General features: G+C 42.2%; 1 protein-coding gene across 2 annotated transcripts; it reads right to left on the bottom strand.

The window, feature by feature from the left end:
* Window positions 1-2,790: 2,790 nt before the first annotated feature.
* LOC100914561 (zinc finger protein 665) lies at window positions 2,791-18,841 on the bottom strand. Of its 2 annotated transcripts, none has more exons than XM_031964073.1 (4): window positions 18,673-18,841; window positions 17,277-17,403; window positions 16,877-16,975; window positions 2,791-9,171 (listed from the first exon to the last, which is right to left on the bottom strand). In XM_031964073.1, the coding sequence occupies exons 1-4, from the start codon at window positions 18,811-18,813 to the stop codon at window positions 6,929-6,931; spliced, it is 2,610 nt and encodes an 869-aa protein (XP_031819933.1). In that variant the 5' UTR covers window positions 18,814-18,841; the 3' UTR covers window positions 2,791-6,928. The 2 variants fall into 2 exon arrangements, with proteins under 2 accessions (XP_031819933.1, XP_031819934.1); XM_031964074.1 differs by having other exon boundaries at window positions 16,877-16,972; window positions 18,673-18,840.
* Window positions 18,842-19,437: the final 596 nt, after the last annotated feature.

Raw genomic sequence — 19,437 nt, 5'->3', positions numbered from 1 at the left:
AGCCTGGCCTTCGGGCTGAACCACAAGGTCAGAGGGTGTAAAAGAGGAAGGGGACCCTGGATGTAGGCGATTTCTTAAAGGAACTTATCTGAGGAGAGGAAGAAGCCGGGAAGACAGCTACTGGGGTAGGACCGAGGGAGGGAATCTCCTGGCTTTGTCTGAAGTGGGGTGGTGGATGGGAAGAATGGAGGGAGGTCAGACCAGGAGGGATGGAGAATATGGGATCAAGGAGAGAGAAAGAGAAGTTGGTCTTGGCAAGGAGGGAGCTTTTATAGAGACTAAAAAAGACACTGGAGGAGGGTGTCGGAGGAGCAAAGAGGGACTTCCTGGTGAATGGCTCCCATCATTCCCATGAAGAAAATAGCTCGATTTGTGATCCTGATTCTTTTCTTGGGGAGAAGCAGTCATGAGCAAAGGGCAAGCAGCAGGTCAACAGAACATATTCATTGCCTGGCTCCTCTGAGCCAGGTGGGGAAGACTGAAATTCTGCTCCTTGCTCTTCAGAAGCCTTCAGTTGGGGAGGTGATCAGACACATCCCGAAATACTGGGGAAAATTCCAATGCAAAGGGACCAAGCAGAGTGAAGTCGTTTCCAGTTGTGAGCTGGAGATGGGGCACATGGGAGAGACTTCGACAGGAGAGCACTCGAGGTATGAGAAGTAACTAGCACAAGGGCATAGAAGTCAGGAGAGGGACCAGTCTGGTTGAATTCTGGGTGATCTGTAGATCAGTCAATGGTAACTTAATAGTCAGGAAAGAGAAAATCAGGGACAGCTGTAGAGCAAGATTGGCAGCCAGGAAGGGCACTGGGAGCAAGGACCATGAGACACTTCCTACTGCCCTGGGAGCTGTAGGACACATGGGGAGGGGCCAGCGCTGGGCAGGGTGCTAAGGGTGCTCCAGCACTGCAGAGAGGAAAAGAACAAAGAAACAACAGGAGACAGAGGAGCTTGTAAATGAGGGGTGAAAATAACTGATCTGCTCAGAGTAGCAAGCCTGGGCTGCTGAGGAAGCAGATCTTAGTTCCTGAATGAGGCTGGGGTCTCCTAGCTCCGAGAAGACCAAAGAGACAAATCGTTTCTCTTTCTCCCTCCTGGTGTTTCAGAATCCTGAAAAAGCAGCCTCTGAAGGTAATTTCAATTCCTGGCAAAATTCTAAAATGTATTAACAGGATGGCTCAATTGTCTAGAAAATCAAGAGGGACTAGAGTTGTTTGGCCCCAGATGGGAGAATTAGGAGCAATAAGCAAAAGTTGAAAAGTGGTAAACACAGGCTTCGTGTAAAGAATAATATCCTGAACAAGTGGAACTGTCCCAAGGAGAAGTACATCTCGCCCAGCCAGTTCCCTCGATGGAGATCTTGTGCAGATCCCTGTCCTGTGCTGGAGTAGGGAATGCCGGTGTCAGGTGAGCTTAGCAGTCCTGTTCTCCAAGTGATCCCAAGAACCTGCATGACTCTTGAGAATAAGCCATACCAGATTCTCTTTCCTTTTCTGGCAGTTATTGAAGAGGAGGCGAATCCTCTTACTTGTGCGGGGAAGAGCCTAGCATCTATAAGTCTCTCATTCTACTACTCCGTGAAAACCATGGAGACATCTGCTCCAGAACTACAATCCCCAACGTTGGATACAAACATCAATGCTACCTGGGCAGATGGGTGACAACTGGGAGAGCAAAGCTGTAACATGCTGGGTGACAGGATCTAAGATTCTGATGGGATAAACCTGATGATATGAAAGATAGTGAGGATAGATGTGAAGTTTTTATGCTCATATTCAAAATCATCCACATGGGAAAAGCAGGGTGTAGACCATTTGGAAGTTCCAATGGGCTGCAAACTCGGTGAATCAACATGGTGGCTCAGCATCCCCAAACCCCAACATGACTTTCAGCTGCACTACTGGAAGGGCTGTCGACGAGGAAGAATTAGGCTCACTCTAATTCTAATTCTACTTGAACCTAAGTTCAAATCTTACCTCAGACACTTAATACTTCCTAGCTTTGTGACCTTGGACGAGTCACTTAACCCCAACTGCCTCAGCAAAAAGGAAGGGAGGAAGGGAGGAAGGAAGGAAGGAAGGAAGGAAAAAAAAAAGAATTGGAACCCACAGGACTATAAAACTGCATACTCTTTGACCCAGCAGCATCTCCTAGGTCCATATCCCAAAGAAATCTTACAAGAAGGAAAAGGACCCACATGTGCAAAACCATTTGTAACAGCCCTGTGTGTATTGACAAGGATTGAGTGGCTGCCTATCAGTTGGGGAACGGCTGAATGAGTTATGCTACGTGAAAGTAAGGACGTATTATTGTTCTACAAGAAATGATGGATAGGCTGATTTCAGAAAGGCCTGGAAAGACTTATGTGAACTTATGCTGAGTGAAAAACCAAGAGAACACCACACATAGCAATAAGACTATATGATGATCAAGTGTGACAGAGTTGGTGCTTTTTAACTATGAGGTAATTCAAGGTAATTTTAATAGACGTGATGGAAAGGGCCACCCACATCTAGAGAGAGAGAGCTATGGAAATTGAAGGTAGATCAAAGAGTAGTATTTTCATCTTTTAGCTATTGTTCTTTGGTTATTGTTTATTTTTCTTTCTCATGGTTTTTTCCTTTTTGCTATATTTTTTGGGTAGCATGACAAATATGGAAATGTTTAGAAGAACTGCATATGTTTAACATATATCAGATTGCTTACTGTCTGGAGTAGGGGGCAGGACAGGGAGAAAATTTTGGAGCACAAAATTTTGTACAAGTGAATGTTGAAAACTATCTTTGCATGTGTTTGGAAAAATAAAACATTAAAATTAAAAAAAAAAAGAAATAGCGGGTTTTCTCTCACTGAAAGTATTCAAGCTAAGGCTGATTGCGGTCAGACCGCAAGATCTGAGGTCACTTCCAAACTATGGACTTTTATGGATGGTAAAAAGCAGCATCTTAGTCAAAACCTTCCAGACTCACCAATGGACCCAAACTTGGGTTCAACTGTATGTGGGGACTTAGGAGGAAGGAGGCACAATTTCTTAGAAGGAACCCACCATCAGCCTTGGGGAAAAAGAAAAATTGGGCCTGGGAGGGTGTATTTTCAACATTGGGGGCAGCGAGATTATGATGCCCCAATGTCTTCCAAGTCTGGTTTGTACTTGGCTTTTATAATACTCGTTTTCATAACATATACCAGGATATAATTAGCCTTCTTATGACTTGATAACTAGATGACTAAAAACCATATAAAGCAGAAGCTATAATTTCTGGTATTAGCTTTTTACTAAAGAGATCTTCCTCAAAGCCATTTCCCGCACCAATGGCTTAGTTACAAGTCAAGTTACTTAAACACAAAGAAAACTCCACTAGAATACTGAGGTTCTACCAGGACCATTTTCCGCCTACCTCTATTACTTGTCACTACTTTAATTTTATAGCTCTAAAGTCATGAAACTGCCACTTCCAAAAATTGATTTCATAGCTGATACCATTTCCCATCCTATTCACTGCCCCACAATCCAGACATGTCACTGATAAAATCTGAGATGGAGCATCTTCTGAATGGAAAGGGAAAGCTGTGGAGTCTGTCAGAGGCAGCATAAGTACTCCCCAGCTGAGCTGCCAACACCCATGAGATGAATGAAGACCCAAGGCTCCAATAATAAGGGGGAGACTAGAGAAGCCATAATCCTAGCCCACCCCCATCTCCAGTGTTCTCCAGGCTTCTGATAACTAGAAAGAATATCCTTTACAAACCTCATTAGGATACATATGCTCTATACATAAAGTTTCTTTCTACATTGCTGTGACGGTCAGCTTGTAATAAAATCATCCCTAATTCAGATGGTAACTGCTGCTAAATGTGAAATGATGGATGTAGGTTGAACTAACTCTCACCTTGAAGGTTCTTTCCGGCTCAACAGCTACTAGCTAAGAAGCAGAATATGACCAAGTGTTTTCAATTAATCCTAGAAAGTAACTAGAATAAACACAGAGAATAAATTAGAATATACTAATAGAATAAACACTAGATAAACATCCTCCTCTTTCTACCACTTCCCAAAAAGTTATATTGATGCTGGGGAATATGATGATGGCTATCAGTGCCAGGCCAATGAGCTGGTTAGAAAGTTCATAAACTGTATGCCTGGAGACATGGAGGCATAGGAGAAAAACATGGTATAAAACAGGGAATTAATAAAACAAAGAAAAGAAAATGCATGTTTTTCTTTTGATTCAGACTTATAACTTCATCACTGTTGGGTGACTTCCCAGTATAGAATTTGCCCCCATCAATGCAGATAGGCAATTCATCTGTAATTTATAGAACTGCAGTTACTGGGGGTACTGAAACAGTAAATCATTTAATTGTAAATGAAGATGTTAGTCATGACATGAACTCAGATCAACCAGGCTTCAAAGTCAACTGTTAAGCTACCATGTGATCGCAATCCTTCAATTTTTTTCTTATTGACACAGCCACGATATCTAGGAGGTGTCAATCAGGAGTGGGGCAAGGGCATCCTTGTTTCACCCAATTTACTCTATTACATATATATAAGGGCAGCTCTTAATTTTGGATATATACCATTTATCATTTTTAAGATAAGATCCATTTACTCCCATTTGCTGGTGGTGTAGGGGTTTTTAATTTTGTTTTGTTTTAAATCAAGATGGGTGTTGTATTATTTTGTCAAAAACTTTCCTGCTTCTATGGCTATATCAATATCTGTGTCATAGAAGATATTTGGTCAGATCCATCTTATTTCCAGGCTTGCAATATACTGGAATTAATTGGTTTTTGAATGTCTGATAGAACCAGGAAAGGAAATAAGCATTATATATAGCACTGACATGCAAGACATTGTGCTAAGACCTTTTTACAAAGGTTTTATTTGCTTTTCCAAGCATTATGACAGATACTATTATCTCCACCTTACAGATGAGGAAACTGAGGCAAAGAGAAGTTAAGTGACTTGGCCAGGGTCATATAGAGACCAGAGGTGAACTCAAGTCTTCCTGACTATAGGCCCATCACTCTCTCCACTGTGTTAAAGATATGCTTATAAAAAAACCTGGAGTTAAATTTTTTGGGAACTTAGTGTTCGGTAAAAAAAAACAAAAAAAAAAAAACTAATGGGATAAGAATTATTTGATAACAATGCTGGGAAAACTAGACAGCAGTATGAAAGACACTGGGATTTGGACCAACTAATATATTTTCTATCAAGGTATGCTTCAAATAGATACAAGACTTAGATCTAAAAGGACACGCCATAAATAGAGAAATCTAGGGGGGAAATGACCAATCAGATCTACGAATAGAAGAAAAGTTCATGGCCAAACATGAGATAGAAAGGATCACAAAATGGATGAACTGGATAACAATTTAGAAAATATAATTTTGCACAAATTTAATAAAGGTTAAATGAACCAGAAAACAACTGAGAAAAAAAAATCTTTGTAGCAAGTTGTTAATAAGGATCTCATTTCCAAGCTACATAATGAACTGATTCAAGTTCATAAGAGTAAGAACCATTATTCAATTAATAAATAATCTAAGGATATGGATAGGCAATTCTCAGGAGAACTTCAGTCATATTAAAAAAAAAATCCAAATCACTAATGATTAAAGAAATACAAATTAAGGTGAATCTGAGGTTTTTCCCTGACATAAGATGACAAAAAAGGAAACTGACAAATGTTGAAAGTGCTGATTCTCTCTTGGTAGTTCAATGAATGAGCCCAACCTTTCTGGAAAGCAATTCAGAATTATACCCCCAAACAGAGATGATATCCTTTGGCTCAGCTTTACTACGATCTGTGCCCAAGAGATCAAAGAGGAAGGAAAAGAGTCTTTTTTAGTAAATATTTGTAATTTTCTGTAGTGGCAAAAAATGTGGAAACTAAAAGGATGCTGGTCAATTGAAGAACAGCTCCAAATGAATGTGATGGAATTCTAAAATATGTATTATAAGAAATGAGGAAATAGAAGATTTCAGATAAAGAAAGCCTGATGTGAATTGATACAGAGCAGAGTGAGCAGTTTTAATAATTTACGCCATAACATCAATGATATAAAGAGGATAATTTTGGAGACTTTCATAAAGTGATGAAGAAATGTGCAAAACTAGGACAAATTTATAACAAAGCCTTTGAAAGCAGTAAGAATGCTGACCAATCCAAGGTCTACTAAGATTCTGATGATAAAACATGCTATTCACCTCGTATCAGAGAAGGGATGGATTCAGGAGCAGAAAAAGATATTTAGTTTTTAACACAACCAATGAAGAGATTTGTTTTGTTTGATTTTGTGTAGCTGTTTCAAGGAATTTCCCTCCCTTTTTTCTCAGACAAAGTGGGGGAATAAGAGGGAAATAAAACATATTTCTGCTAATTAAAAAAAAAAATAAAGCTTTAATTAAAAAAAAAAAAAAGACTTTACCTCACTCAGTAAACTTATGGAATTTTTTTTTTCACCAGTATAAATTCTCTGATATATAATAGGCTATCACTCCAGGAAGACAGCTATCTTACAGTTCTGGCTTTTCTGTAATTTATCATGAGCCCACAATTTTCTAATGCTCTAATGTTGCAAAGTGCTTTCTGTACATTATCTCATTTTTATCCTCACAACAATCTAGTGAGGTAGGTGCAATCATCTCCATTTTACAGACTTGGAAACTGAGGCTTAAAGAGATTTTGATTTGCCCAGGATCACATGGCTAGAAAGTGTCAAGAGAGGATTCGAACTGAGGTCTTCTTGATCCTAGACCAGTACTTGAATCAGGTAACCCCAAACCATGAGGTCTCTGAAAACAAGTCAATCAAAACCATGACAAAAGCTTCCATATTCAATAATCAAAGGCTTATTCTACAGAATTAATTTCTTATTAGTTTTCCTCCCTGGCTAAAGGCTTTTGTTCACTCATTTCACTAGTAGGCTTTCTCTCCATTATGAATTCTTTGATGTTTAATAAATGATGATCTGTGGGTAAAGCTCTTCCCACATTTAAGACATTCAAAAGGTTTCTCTCCAGTATGAATTATTTGATGTTTAATAAGTGATGGTCTATGACTAAAGTTTTTTCCACACACACTACACTCAAAGGGCTTCTCTCCAGTATGAATTCTTTGATGTGAAATAAGTGAGGTCCTATAGCTGAATCCTTTTCCACAATCATTACACAAAAATGGTTTCTCTCCAGTATGAGTTTTCTGATGCACTGTCAGGTGTGAGTTCTGGCTAAACGTCTTTCCACATTCTTTACACTGATAGGGTTTCTCTCCAGTGTGAGTTCTCTCATGGGCAGTAAGGTGTTCTTTTCGGCTGAAGGCCTTCCCACAGTCATTGCATTCAAAGGGTTTCTCACCAGTGTGAATTCTTTTATGTGTATTGAGCTGTCCCCTCCCAATGAAAGCTTTTCCACATTCATTACAATGATAAGGCTTTTCCCCAGTGTGAATTCTCTGATGGAGAGAAAGGTAGGATTTTTGCCTAAACCCCTTCCCACACTCATCGCAATGGTAAAGGTTCTCTCGCGTAATGGCAGCATCATTGGCAGTGAGAATACCCAGCTGGTTGGCTGGCTTTTTGCTTTCTGCCGGCTTCCGGGGTTTCTCACCAGTATGAATTCTCTGGTGTCTCATAAGGTGTGCACTCTGGTTGAAGGCTCTCCCACACTCAGCGCACTTATAGGGCTTCTCTCCAGTGTGAATTCTCTGATGTGCAGTGAGGCTGGCCTTATGCATGAAAGCTTTCCCGCACTCCTTACACTCGTGAGGTTTCACGCCGGTATGAAATCTCTGATGCACCGTGAGCCGAGCGTTATTGATGAAGGCTTTCCCACACTGGTAACATTCAAAAGGTTTCTCTCCAGTGTGAATTCTCATATGTTCGATAAGATTAGCTCTCTGACTGAAAGCTTTCCCACACTCCTTACAGTCATATGGTTTATTTCCAGAATGAACCCTTTGATGATAAGTGAAGGATGCCCTGTGCCTAAAGTCTTTTCCACAATCATTACATTTATAGGGTTTCTCTCCAGTATGAATTCTCTGATGTAAAGTAAGGCAAGAATTGTTGCTGAAAGTTTTCCCACATTCATTACATTCGAAGGGTTTCTCTCCGGTATGAATTCTCCTATGTGCGGTAAGGTTTTCCTTCCGTCTAAATGCTTTCCCACATTCATTACAGTGAAAAGGTTTCTCTCCAGTATGCATTCTCTGATGACAGACGAAGGATGCCCTGTGTCGAAAGGCTTTGCCACATTCTTTACACTGATAAGGTTTCTTTCCTGTATGAATTCTCTGATGATGAATCATGTTTTGCCGCCCACTGAAGGCTTTCCCACATTCACTGCATACATAAGGCTTCTCTCCAGTATGAATTCTCTGGTGCAGAGTAAGACAGGAATTGTTGCCAAAGGCTTTCCCACATTCGTTACATTCAAAGGGCTTCTCTCCAGTATGGATTCTATGGTGCCTGATGAGGGTTCCTCTCTGGCTAAAGGTTTTCTTACATTCATTACACTGAAAAGGTTTCTCTCCAGTATGAATTCTCAGATGATCAATAAGGCTTCCCCACTGACTAAAGGCTTTTCCACATTCATTACATATATAGCGTTTCTCTCTATTGCGAATTTTCTTACGTTGAGTACGGTATGATCTTTTGCCGAAGGCTTTCCCATGTTCATTACGTTCATGCAGCTTTTCTCCAGTATGCTGTCTATGAAACTGAAGGAGATCAGAGTGATAACTGAAGGACTTTCCATATTTATTATACTTACAAAGCATTTTCCCAAGGGGGATTCTATTGCATTTAAATAGTTCTGAAAACTGTTTCACGTTCTTTGCAACTGTATGATTTGGGAGACTTTTTTCTGTAGGAGTTCTCTGTTGAGTAACAAAGACAGACCCAAGATTCAAACTTCTTCCAAATGTATTACTTTCAGGCACACTCACCTTGTTAAATGGCTTCCCATTAGTGCCCGTTACTTGTTTGGACTGTCTCTCCTGGTTGCACTTCTGTTTCCCTAATCTGACATCACCCTCCAAAGTTTCTCCCACTTTGGAATAACCATTCTTTGCCAGTCTTTCCTTAGAAGGTGTTCCTATAAAAATGTCCTGCTTTGAAGTCAAGTTGTTGCTGTCACAGCAAGTCTCCTGACCATAGGAACCTGAAAGAGACCAGACATTATCATCACCCTCTGTTCTTTGGGCTATGTGAAATTAAAACAAGGTCTAGATTCCATTTTAACAAAATGAAAGAGAAAATAAAGTGATCTGTAAACAACAAAACAAGAAACTGAAGAGGAGAACGTATATGCAAAGGGGGGGTGACCTTAAGGTACTGGGATCTGCTTGTACTTACAGACACGGAGGCGGTTAGAAATTAAGATCTATGAAAGAACTCTGGGAGATGACTACGAACCATTACATAGAATTCCTAATCTCTATATTTTTGTCTACCTGCATTTTTGATTTCCTTCACAGGCTAATTGTACACTATTTCAAAGTCCGATTCTTTTTGTACAGCAAAATAACTGTTTGGGCATGTATATTTATATTGTATTTAAATGACACTTTAACATATTTAACATGTATTGGTCAACCTGCCATCTGGGAGAGGGGATGGGGGGAAGGAGGGAAAAATTGGAACAAAAGGTTTGCAAATGTCAATGCTGTAAAATTACCCGTGCATATAACTTGTAAATAAAAAGCTATTAAAAATAATAATAAATAAATACATTAAAAAAAAAAGAAACTGAGATCTAGGCAGGCTTACTGAGAACCCCACTACTAATCAAGTGGGTATTAACTATACACAATGCACTTTGGTGTTAGGATTCTTACAAGATGCTAAATAAGTGGAATTGAGGAGACAATGGCTAAATCTAGTTTACCATTGATTTAGTCCTACAACAAAGAATGGTTTCCTAGTGATATAATGATTGGTATATACTCAGTGTACAGCATATAAACAAGAAGCTCTCAGGGCCAGAAAGGACAAGCCCACTAGAAGCTCTCAGATCCTCAGTTGAGTAGATTCAGAAGCCAGAGAGGGCAGTTTAAGCTCTCAGAACCAAGATTACAAGAGGCCTCTAAGAAAAGGAAAAACTAGCTGAGCCCTACATGAAGGAGATAAGACTTTGAAGGAGACAATAAAGGATTTGGACTTTAATACTTGACTGCATTTGGGGTGATTACTCTGAACTGAAACTAAGGCTGCCTCTAGAGACCCCAAGAAAACCTGCTCCCAGAAAATATTACATTTTAGAGAAGAATATTACACTCTGGTCCAACATATTTGATATATTTTAGAAATTGATATGTTACAATGTCACCAAACTGCATTATAAACCTGAATTTGAATAACTGTTGAATCTTGATAAGATTTTGCTTTTTATAAAATGTTAAGCAGATCCATAATTTACTACTGAATGGGCTGTGAAAGTCACTACTTATTCTGTTCTGAAAGTTTAATGCAAAGAGCTATAAGTCAAAGTTCTTGATGAAGACAGAGATGCTTTATCCAATAAGCTCCCCAAACAATTACCAGTCAATAAAGATTAACTGTGACATGTCCTAATCCAAAATGAAAGTGGGTTGCAATTTCAACCACAAAACAGTTATTAATAAAGAGGCTAAGGCTAAGCCTATTCTATTCCGGAGTACTGAAAGTACTCCGAGATATCCTCTGAGAACTAATGTCGCTATCTTTGGGGAAATGTCTAAATGTTCAGGAAGGGCACAGACTGATAAAGACTTGTGCACGACAAAATTCAGAACCAACGTCAGAGAGATTATTTGTCAGCACATTAAAAAAGAGTTGATCTCTAAGACTCATTATCAGTTCAAAAAGGACAAATCATATACAACCAATCTCATTTTCTTTCCTGATAAAGATGAGTCAAATGGCTAGGGGAAGCAATGCCATAGATATTGAGCATTTAATCTAGCAAGACATTTCACAAAATCTACCACTTGATCTCTGGACCAAATGGTAAAAGTGTGGTCTGGATGATAGGTGAACTTTGTCTGGGTAGAGTCACAATGAGCAGATAAATGTCAACATGGGTGAGCAGTCTTAAATCGCACACTACAACAAAATAGACAGCAAGGGAGGATAAAAATAATGCTAGCCATGGACTCAGGTGTTTTTTCCCCGACTCTAAAATCAGATACTTTGGGGAAGATGAGAGAAGTAAGGGGCTACAAGATAAACTATTTCCTTAATAACTACTTCAAAAGAGCAAAGTTGCTGATTGTGCTAAACTAAAATATATATCTATAGATAGATAGATAGATATAGCTATAAATAGATACACACACACAGAAAAAAAAAAATCAATGTAAGCATGATTAGAAACAAAGCAGAGAGCTGGAAAACAATTTTTACAGCAAATGTCTCCGATAAAGGCCTCATTTCTCAAATACATAGATTTTAATCAAATTTATAAGAATACAAGACTTTCCCCAATTGATAAATGGTCAAAAGATATGAACAGATAGTTTTCAGATGAAGAAATCAAAGCTATTTATAGTCACTTGAAAAAATGCCCTAAATAACTATTAATTATAGAAATTCAAATAAAAACAACTTTGAGATATTACTTCACATCTACTAGATTGGTTACTCTACCATAAAAGGAAAATAATATACACTGTGAAACCATGATGGGGAAGGAATAACTGTAAATGTTGGAGAGGATGTGAGAAAACTGGGACACTGATGTACTGTTGTTGGTGTGGTCATTGAGAGAGCAACAACACCTAAAGGGCTATCAAACTGTGCATATGCTTTGACCCAGGGATACCACTACTGGGTCTGTATCCCACAGACATCTGAAATATGAGAAAAGGACCCATATGTACAAACATAATTGCAGCAGCTTTTTTTGTAGTGACAAAGAACTGGAAATTGTGGGAATGCCCATCAACTGGGAAAGAGTTGAACAAGCTGTGTGTGGTATATGAATGTAATGGAATACTACTGTGCTGTAAGAAATGACAATATTTCAGAAAGACCCAAAGAGATTTACATGAACTGAAGTGAGCAGAACCAAGAGAATATTGCATACAGTAACACTGTGCAATGATCAACTATGATTGACTTGGATCTTCTTAGTAATACAATGATTCAACACAATTCCAAAAGACATAGGAAAATCTTACACAAATGAAAGTTGAAAACCATCTTGAAATGTAACTGGAAAAATCCAGAGAAAGAACTGAGACAATATGAAAGTGGATCAAAGCATACTGTTTTCACTATATTTTTTTGTGTTTTTTCCTCCTTTTGCAAAGTGTAATTTTTTTTTTTTTGCAGACTGTTTATTCTTCCACAACATAACTAATATGGAAATAGATTTTACATGATCACATATATGTAACCTAGATCAAATAGCTTATCATCTTAGATGAAGGAGGAGGAAAAAAACTTGGAACTCAAAAAATTGTATTTAAAAAAGAATATTTAAAAAAAAAACAATGTTATCTTTGAACATTTGGTTTATTTTTTAAAATGAGAAAACAAAATCTGACTCAATTTTTAAAAGATATGGATCAAAGACCTAAGGCAAAAATGACAAAAAGAAAAGAGTATATATTGATACACTAACAGTAACACCAGAAACAAAGTTATAATTTTCTAAAAAGCACAACAAAAATGCACTCGCTGGGGAAGTAGGGAACTGCTTGTGAGAAACTCGAAACTTTCTCTTCATTGCCAAGTCATAGGAAGTGGTCACTGGGCATGCTTTGAGAAATTCAATTCACCCAGGACTACCAAGGCAGAAAGCAGCAGAGGTAGAATTTGAACTGAGGACTTCCTGATTCTAAGGCCAGGCTTCTATTCATTAAGCCATGCCCTTTACAGAAGGAATTAAATTATCAAAAGAAAAAAAAAAAGAAATCTTAGGACAAGATGAAGACGAAATAGCGGTTAAAAATTGACCTACAAAACACAAAGAAAATATCAGACAATGAAAAACTGAAATTATTTTTCTCGATGACATAAAAATGGCCAAAAATGAGAGGGAAAATAATTTCCCAGAAGAAATGGAAAAATGACTTCAAAAATTATAGGAAAAAATTATTGGAAATCAAAGCCAAAATGATGGCTCAGAAGGTGAAAACAATAAATCTAAAAATATCCAAGAGATTCAACAACAAAACATTAATATGATGATAAACAGCCCAGCAAGATCTTATCTAATAACATGACATAAGATACACCCCAAAATAATTGGCATTTCTATCTCCCTGTCTCTCCCTCCCTTTCTCCTCTTTCTCCTTCCCACTGTGTATGTGGATGCTACTTTAGAGCATTACATAAAGTGAGAACATAAAACTTATGTGAAGACAGATAATCATTAATACCCAAGAATTATAAAATAAGAGCTGAAGTCACAAAATACAACAAAATTGGATAAATCTAAGCTGACCCAACAGTGGGGATGAAAATAAGAGCCCTTCAGAGGTGCTTTGAATGTTTTTTCTGGGAGATCTTTCAATGACGGATGACCAGTCAAAAGCCAGAGAAATCCTGAAATGGTCAAACGGGCCAACGTGATAAAGAAAACAATAATCCCAGCCTTCAGCAGTTCAATGGAAAAAGGCTGAGGAACTTTGTGGGTTTCATGCTTGCTGAGCCCAAAAGTGACCTTTGAGGGGCCACTGGTGAGGGTAGAACCTGCTGTATGCTGGCCACGCCGGGACAGTGGAGAAGGGACAGGATGAACAGAAAAGTCAGAGGGAGATGATCGGGTCAGCAAAGCACTCCCGAGATTTTACTGTACAAATATCCGATGAAGGAAACAGGGCTGTCTAGAGTCTTTCGTTCTAACAAGTACAAATCGAGGGGTGGGTATACTATCAGAACTGGGGTGACTGAAGGACTGCCATATGGAGGAAAGGTCAGAAGGTCTGGACAGCACCGGGGCAGAGAAGTCCCAGAAGCAGGTTCTGGGTCACAAAGGAGGCAAGGACAAGGAGAATGTGGTGCCTTCAGATGGAGTGGTTTCCCTTCCACTTGCTGAGGACGTTGTCCAGGGGATCTGGCCAAGGGCAGCTTGGACAGCAAGATTTTTGAAATCAATTACAACTACGGGTCTTTGGTGGGGAACCACAGAATACAGTATGGCCAAAAAAAAAAAAAAAATGCAATCAGAACCATCTCCCTTTATGGATCTCACTAATCAATTAATCAATGATCTGAAATTGTTTTCATTTTGAAAACAATTGCAAGGAATTAAAGGATGTGCTCGTGGCAATTGCAGAAGAAGAAATTCTTGCCGGCTGCACAAACAGGAATCAACTGAGAAGAGAACATTGGAATAAAATCACTCTCTAGTGGAGAGATCGGAAGGACTTCAAGAAGGTTAGGCTCAGTGGTGTTCCGCCCGCTCAGATGGTGTCTGGGAAAGTCAGTGAGAAGGTCTTAATTAGAGCAGATCAGCCATGGAAACCTTGGTCCTGGCTCAGTGGCAGAGCAGACTGGGGGCAGCCTCCAGTCCCCACACAGAAGGCAAACTGCCAACCTGGCTACCCACTGCTGTGAGCAAGTCACCAAATGCAAGGGGTTCCTGTGCTCAAAGGCAGGGCTCAGAGCAGCACAAGAAGCCTGGGAAGGTGCCCCTGTCCCCAGGAGCAGAGCACGATCTTAAAAATCGCAAAATAGGAACAAAGAAAGAAACAGAAAAGAACCTTAACCACAGAAAGGTACTAGGGTGATAGGGAAGACCAAAATACCAACTCAGAAGAGAACAAAATACCCATGTGGGGAATCTCAAAGGGGATATGAATTGGTCTCAAGACCAAAGAGGCTTCTTGGAAATGCTCATAAAAGACATAAAAAACTTTAAAAGGCAAATGAGATAGAAGAAAAATTGGGAAAAGAAATGAGATGTATACAAGACAGAGTCAAAAGCTTGGAAAAGGAAGGGAAAAAATTAATTGAAGAAAACAATTCTTTAAAAAACACAATTGGCTTCTAACTTCCTAAAGAAGAAGTTAAGAGAGTTGTGAGAAGAAATAGACAGCAAAACTATAATAGTGGGAGATCTCAGTCTTGCACTCTCAGAATTAGATAAATCAAATCACAAAACAAACAAAAAAATTGGCCAAATGCTCCCCCCCCCAAAAAAAAAATCCACTGAAGAAAATAATATCTCGAAAAGTAGAATTAATCAAATAGAAAAAGAGATACAAAAGCTAACTGAAGAAAACTGCATATTAAAAACCAGAACTGGGCAAATGGAAGCTAATGAGAATCAATCAAAGAAACTAAAAAGAATAAAAAAAAAAATGGAAGAAAATGTAAAATACCTCATTGGAAAACTAGCCAACCAGGAAAACAAATAGAGAAGAGACGATTTAAAAATTATTTGTCTATTTGAAGGCCATGACCAAAAAAGAGCCTGGAGAGTATTCTTCAAAAGGTCATCAAGGAAAACTGCCCTGATATACTACTAGAACCAGAAGGGGAAATAGTTATTAAAAGAATCCATCGATCACCTCTGGAAAGAAATCCCACAAGGAACATTGTTGCAAAATTGGAGAACTAAAATCTCAAGGAAAAATTACTGCAAGCTGCCAGAAAAAAACAATTCAAGTATTGAGGAGCCTCGGTCAGGATTACCCAGGATCTGGCAGCTTCTAAAATAAAGCATCAGAGGGCCCAGAATACCATATTCCAGAAGCAAAGGATCTGGGGTTACAACCAAGAATTAACTACCCAGAGAGACTGAGGATCATCTGCCAGGGGAGGAGATGAATCTTCCATGAAATAAAGGACTTTCAAGCATTCCTACTGAAGAGACCAGAACCAAACAAAACACTTGACCTTCAAACCCAGGACTCAAGAGAAGAACAGAAAGAGAAAAAAAAAAAAAACTAAACTCAAACCAAGTTATTTAAAGGTTAAACTGTTTACATCACTAGATGGGAAAATGACCTAACTCTTGAGAAATGGAGCTGTCCTTAGGGCAATTAGGGGCATCCACAGACAGGGTGTGGCTAGAAATTGCTGTGATGATATTAAAGAAAAAGACATTAAGGGGTGGGAAAAAAAGGATTGTACTGGGAAAGGAGCAAAGGGCAAGTAAAATGGGATGAATTAGATCACATGAAGAAGACCTATTACAACAGAGGGAAAGAAGGGAGGAGGATGAGCATTGTTCACCAATTTGGCTCAAAGAGGGAATAATATATTCACTTAGTTGGTATAGAAATTTGTCTTATCCTATAAGGAAGTAGGAGGAGAAAGGGGAAAGTAAAGGGAGGGCAACTTGGGGGCAGGATGGGTCAGAAACAAAAACTACTGAAGAGGGACAGGATGGAAAATAAGAACAAAAGTATATACAGGGGAGAAAATAGGGTCGAGGGAAATGTGCTGGTAACCGAATGTGAATGGGACAAACTCTCCCATAAAACAGAAGCGGAAAGCGGAGTAGATAAAAAGCCAGACTCCTATACTATGTTGTTTATAAGAAACACATTTGAAGCAGAGTGATACATATGGAGTAAGATGGAGCAGAATTTATTAGGGTTCAGTTGAAGCAAAAAAAAGCAGGGGTAGCCATCCTGATCTCAGATCAAGCAAAAGCAGAGACCTAATTAAGAGGTAAGGGAGGCAAAACAAGACCAAAAAAGCCAAAAGGAAAAAAGAATCAATGGAGGAGATGGCCAGCTCTGACCCTATGGAGAACGTCTTCCACCACGAAAGGCAAGACTTTCCAAACAAAAGGGAAAGAGCAGTTTGGGGGAAAAAAAGTGTTTCTGATGGAAATCTGATGTCCTCAGGGTACAAATGGGTCCTCCTCAGGGCCCTTCTCAGAAGCAGAGTGATCCCCCTACCCTGTGACCCTTTGCAACCCTCACCTGGACAAGCGGCCCTTGACGTTCCTCGCCGAGGCGGCCAAGGAGCTTCTCCCCTCTCCAGGCGCCAGATCACCTCCGGCTTAGAAACTGGAAATCCTGCTTAGGGCAGAGAAACGGAGAGCCTCAGCTTAGTGTGGGAGCCTTGTCTCTGGGGCAGAGGGCAGCAGGTGAAGCGGAGAGGTCCCCAGGGGTCTCTGGGGGAAGGGGCCCCAGTGGGGTGCCCCAACCCTTCCCTGCCAGAGAGGACTTTGTGTGTCTTCCCCCATCTGCCCAGGCCCTCCACTGTTCAGACATGGGTAGCAAAACCGGTCTGTGGCCTCTGGACCCCTCCTCCCGCACTTCCCAAGCAGCCCTCACAGTCACTCCTAGGGGGGCCCACTCTGTGGGGATCCGTGCTTACCCAAGAACACCAGGTTCTCGTAGGTCTCCAGAGTCACCTCCCGGTACAGGTCCCTCTGGGCCGGGCTCAGGCGCCTCCACTCCTCCCGGGTGAAGTCCACGGCCACATCCTGGAACACCAGTGGTGCCTGAAAGAGGAGACGTCCCCCACTCAGCCTGCCCTTGCCTTGACCACAGACCGCGGAGATGCCGGGCCGCTCGAATCTGGGGGTCCTGAAGAAGGGCTCTCTAGGAGAGAATGGGGGTGCCTAGCACGACTCCCTGGCCAAGGTCCAATGTAAACCCCCATTCAGCCTGTCCCTGCCCTGCCCACAGGCCATGGAGATGCCAGGCTGCCCAAATCTGGGGGTCCTGAAGAAGGGCTCTCTAGGAGAGAATGGGGGTGCCCTCGGCTGAGGTCCAATGTGACCCACCCCACTCAGTCTGCCCTTAGACTGCAGAGATGCCGGGCTGCTCAAATCTGGGAGTCCTGAAGAAGGGCTCTCTAGGGGAGAATGAGGGTGACCAGTACAATACCTCATCTGAGCTCCGATGTGACTCTGTCTGCCTCAGTTTCCTCAGCTGTAAGGTGAGCTGAGGGAAGGGCCAACCTTTGCCAAGAACGTCCCAAACGGGTGGCAGAGTCAAAAGTGCCCGTACTCCAATGGCGTGAGTTCTCCCTCCCTTGGCCCCCACCCTGACGCCCCCTCCCGGTCCCTCACTGGCCCCACTGCCAGCTCCGACGTCCCTCAGGTTGGCTCTCTGCAGGGCAGATCTCAGCTGAGCCCGAGGAAGGAACCCAGGACCCCAAAGAGTCCGCCCACTCATCCAGGCGAGCCCACCACGTCCCTGCCCACCCGCTCATCCCTTACGAGCAGTCTGCTTCTCTGACCTGTTGCTCCAGGGGACAGCCCGAGAGAGCCAGGGCCCAGAAGCCTGGCAGGAACAAGCCCTTTGTCTCTCCCCCTAGCCATCCCCCCCGTCACTGGCACACTCCTCGGGGTGGGCAGACAGGGCTCCCAATCCAGTGGGGGACTGCTCAGCCAACAGCAAGCCCCTGCACTTTCCCAGGCACAGAGGGAAGTGAGGGAGGCACAAATGGCCCTGGGCTCTGGCAAGTCCTCCCCAAGGGTGGGCATGTGAGAGTGCCTCAAGGGAGGGGGCTTCCCCTGATTCCTGGCTGGGTTCTAGGACTGGCGGGACACAGGGTCAGAAACAGAAGGTTCTGCCTGGGGCCGGGATCAGCTCCTTCTGTATCCATGGCAGTGGTCACGAGAGATGGACTGCGTCCCCAGGACACCAGCACTGGTCTCGGGGAGCAACCGGGGCTTCACACAATGACCAGTCACCAAAACGTGGAAGCAAATCCCAGAGGCTGACCAGGGACAGAAAGTCAGGAAACCTTGGGTCAAACTCACCCGAGGCTCGGCCAGGGGGGCTCTGGACATCATGGTCGCTTCCCTGAGGGTCCTTGGGGTGGGAGGAGCAGAGCTGCAGGAGGAAAAAGAAACCATGATGAGGAGGACACAGCCCTGCGGGATCCAGGCCAGCCAGGACATGGCCTCCAGGCAGGGACAGGGGGTCAAACAACCCCAGCCCCAAGCAAGAGGTCAGATGAAAGTCAGAAGAACCCCAAATGGCCCAAGACCCCCAATTCCCCCATGGCAGCAGATTCTGGGGGCCGAGCCCTGGGCTGGAAGGGGCCTGCCGGGCTCACCCCTTCTCCCTCTCCTGACCAGCCTGCCTCGACACCTTTCCAGCTCCAGCCTCCACCAACCTCCGCCTCCCCTCTCTAGCCACCCTCACACCCCTTGGCCTGGCCGTCCAGGAGACAGCAGAAACCTCAAACGTCCGGAACAGATTAACTGCCCCCCCCCCCCAAGCCTTCCTTGTTACTGCAGAGCGTGCCCCCACTATCCCCAATACGGTGCCCCCATCATCCCAGTGCTCCTGCTTCACAACCCCTTCAGTCCCAGGGGGTGGGTGACCCGGCATGCAATGGCGGCCGAGGCTGCTGAGCTGGCTCCCTGCGGGAGGCTCCCCACAGGACCCCTTCTGGGCGGGTGAGGTTGGCAGCTCAGGGGAGCACACTGGCATTGGGAGGACCCAGGGTCGCCTCTGGCCTCTGGCTCGTTAGTGGCATGACCCTGAGCTAACCCCCCCCTCCAAAATGGGGGCCCCAC

Source organism: Sarcophilus harrisii, chromosome 3 (assembly GCF_902635505.1).
Source record: "Sarcophilus harrisii chromosome 3, mSarHar1.11, whole genome shotgun sequence".
In the NCBI taxonomy this organism is placed as follows: Eukaryota; Metazoa; Chordata; class Mammalia; order Dasyuromorphia; family Dasyuridae; genus Sarcophilus; species Sarcophilus harrisii.
This window is presented reverse-complemented; position numbering and strand designations above follow the sequence as displayed.

Coding starts and splice junctions, on each gene's coding strand:
- LOC100914561 (XM_031964073.1), bottom strand. CDS start 18,813: ATGTCCTGGCTGGCCTGGATCCCGCAGGGCTGTGTCCTCCTCATCATG. Junction 17,404..18,672: donor CCCCCCTGGCCGAGCCTCGG/GTGAGTTTGACC, acceptor CTCCTCTTTCAG/GCACCACTGGTGTTCCAGGA. Junction 9,172..16,876: donor GTCAAGGGCCGCTTGTCCAG/GTGAGGGTTGCA, acceptor GGTCTCTTTCAG/GTTCCTATGGTCAGGAGACT.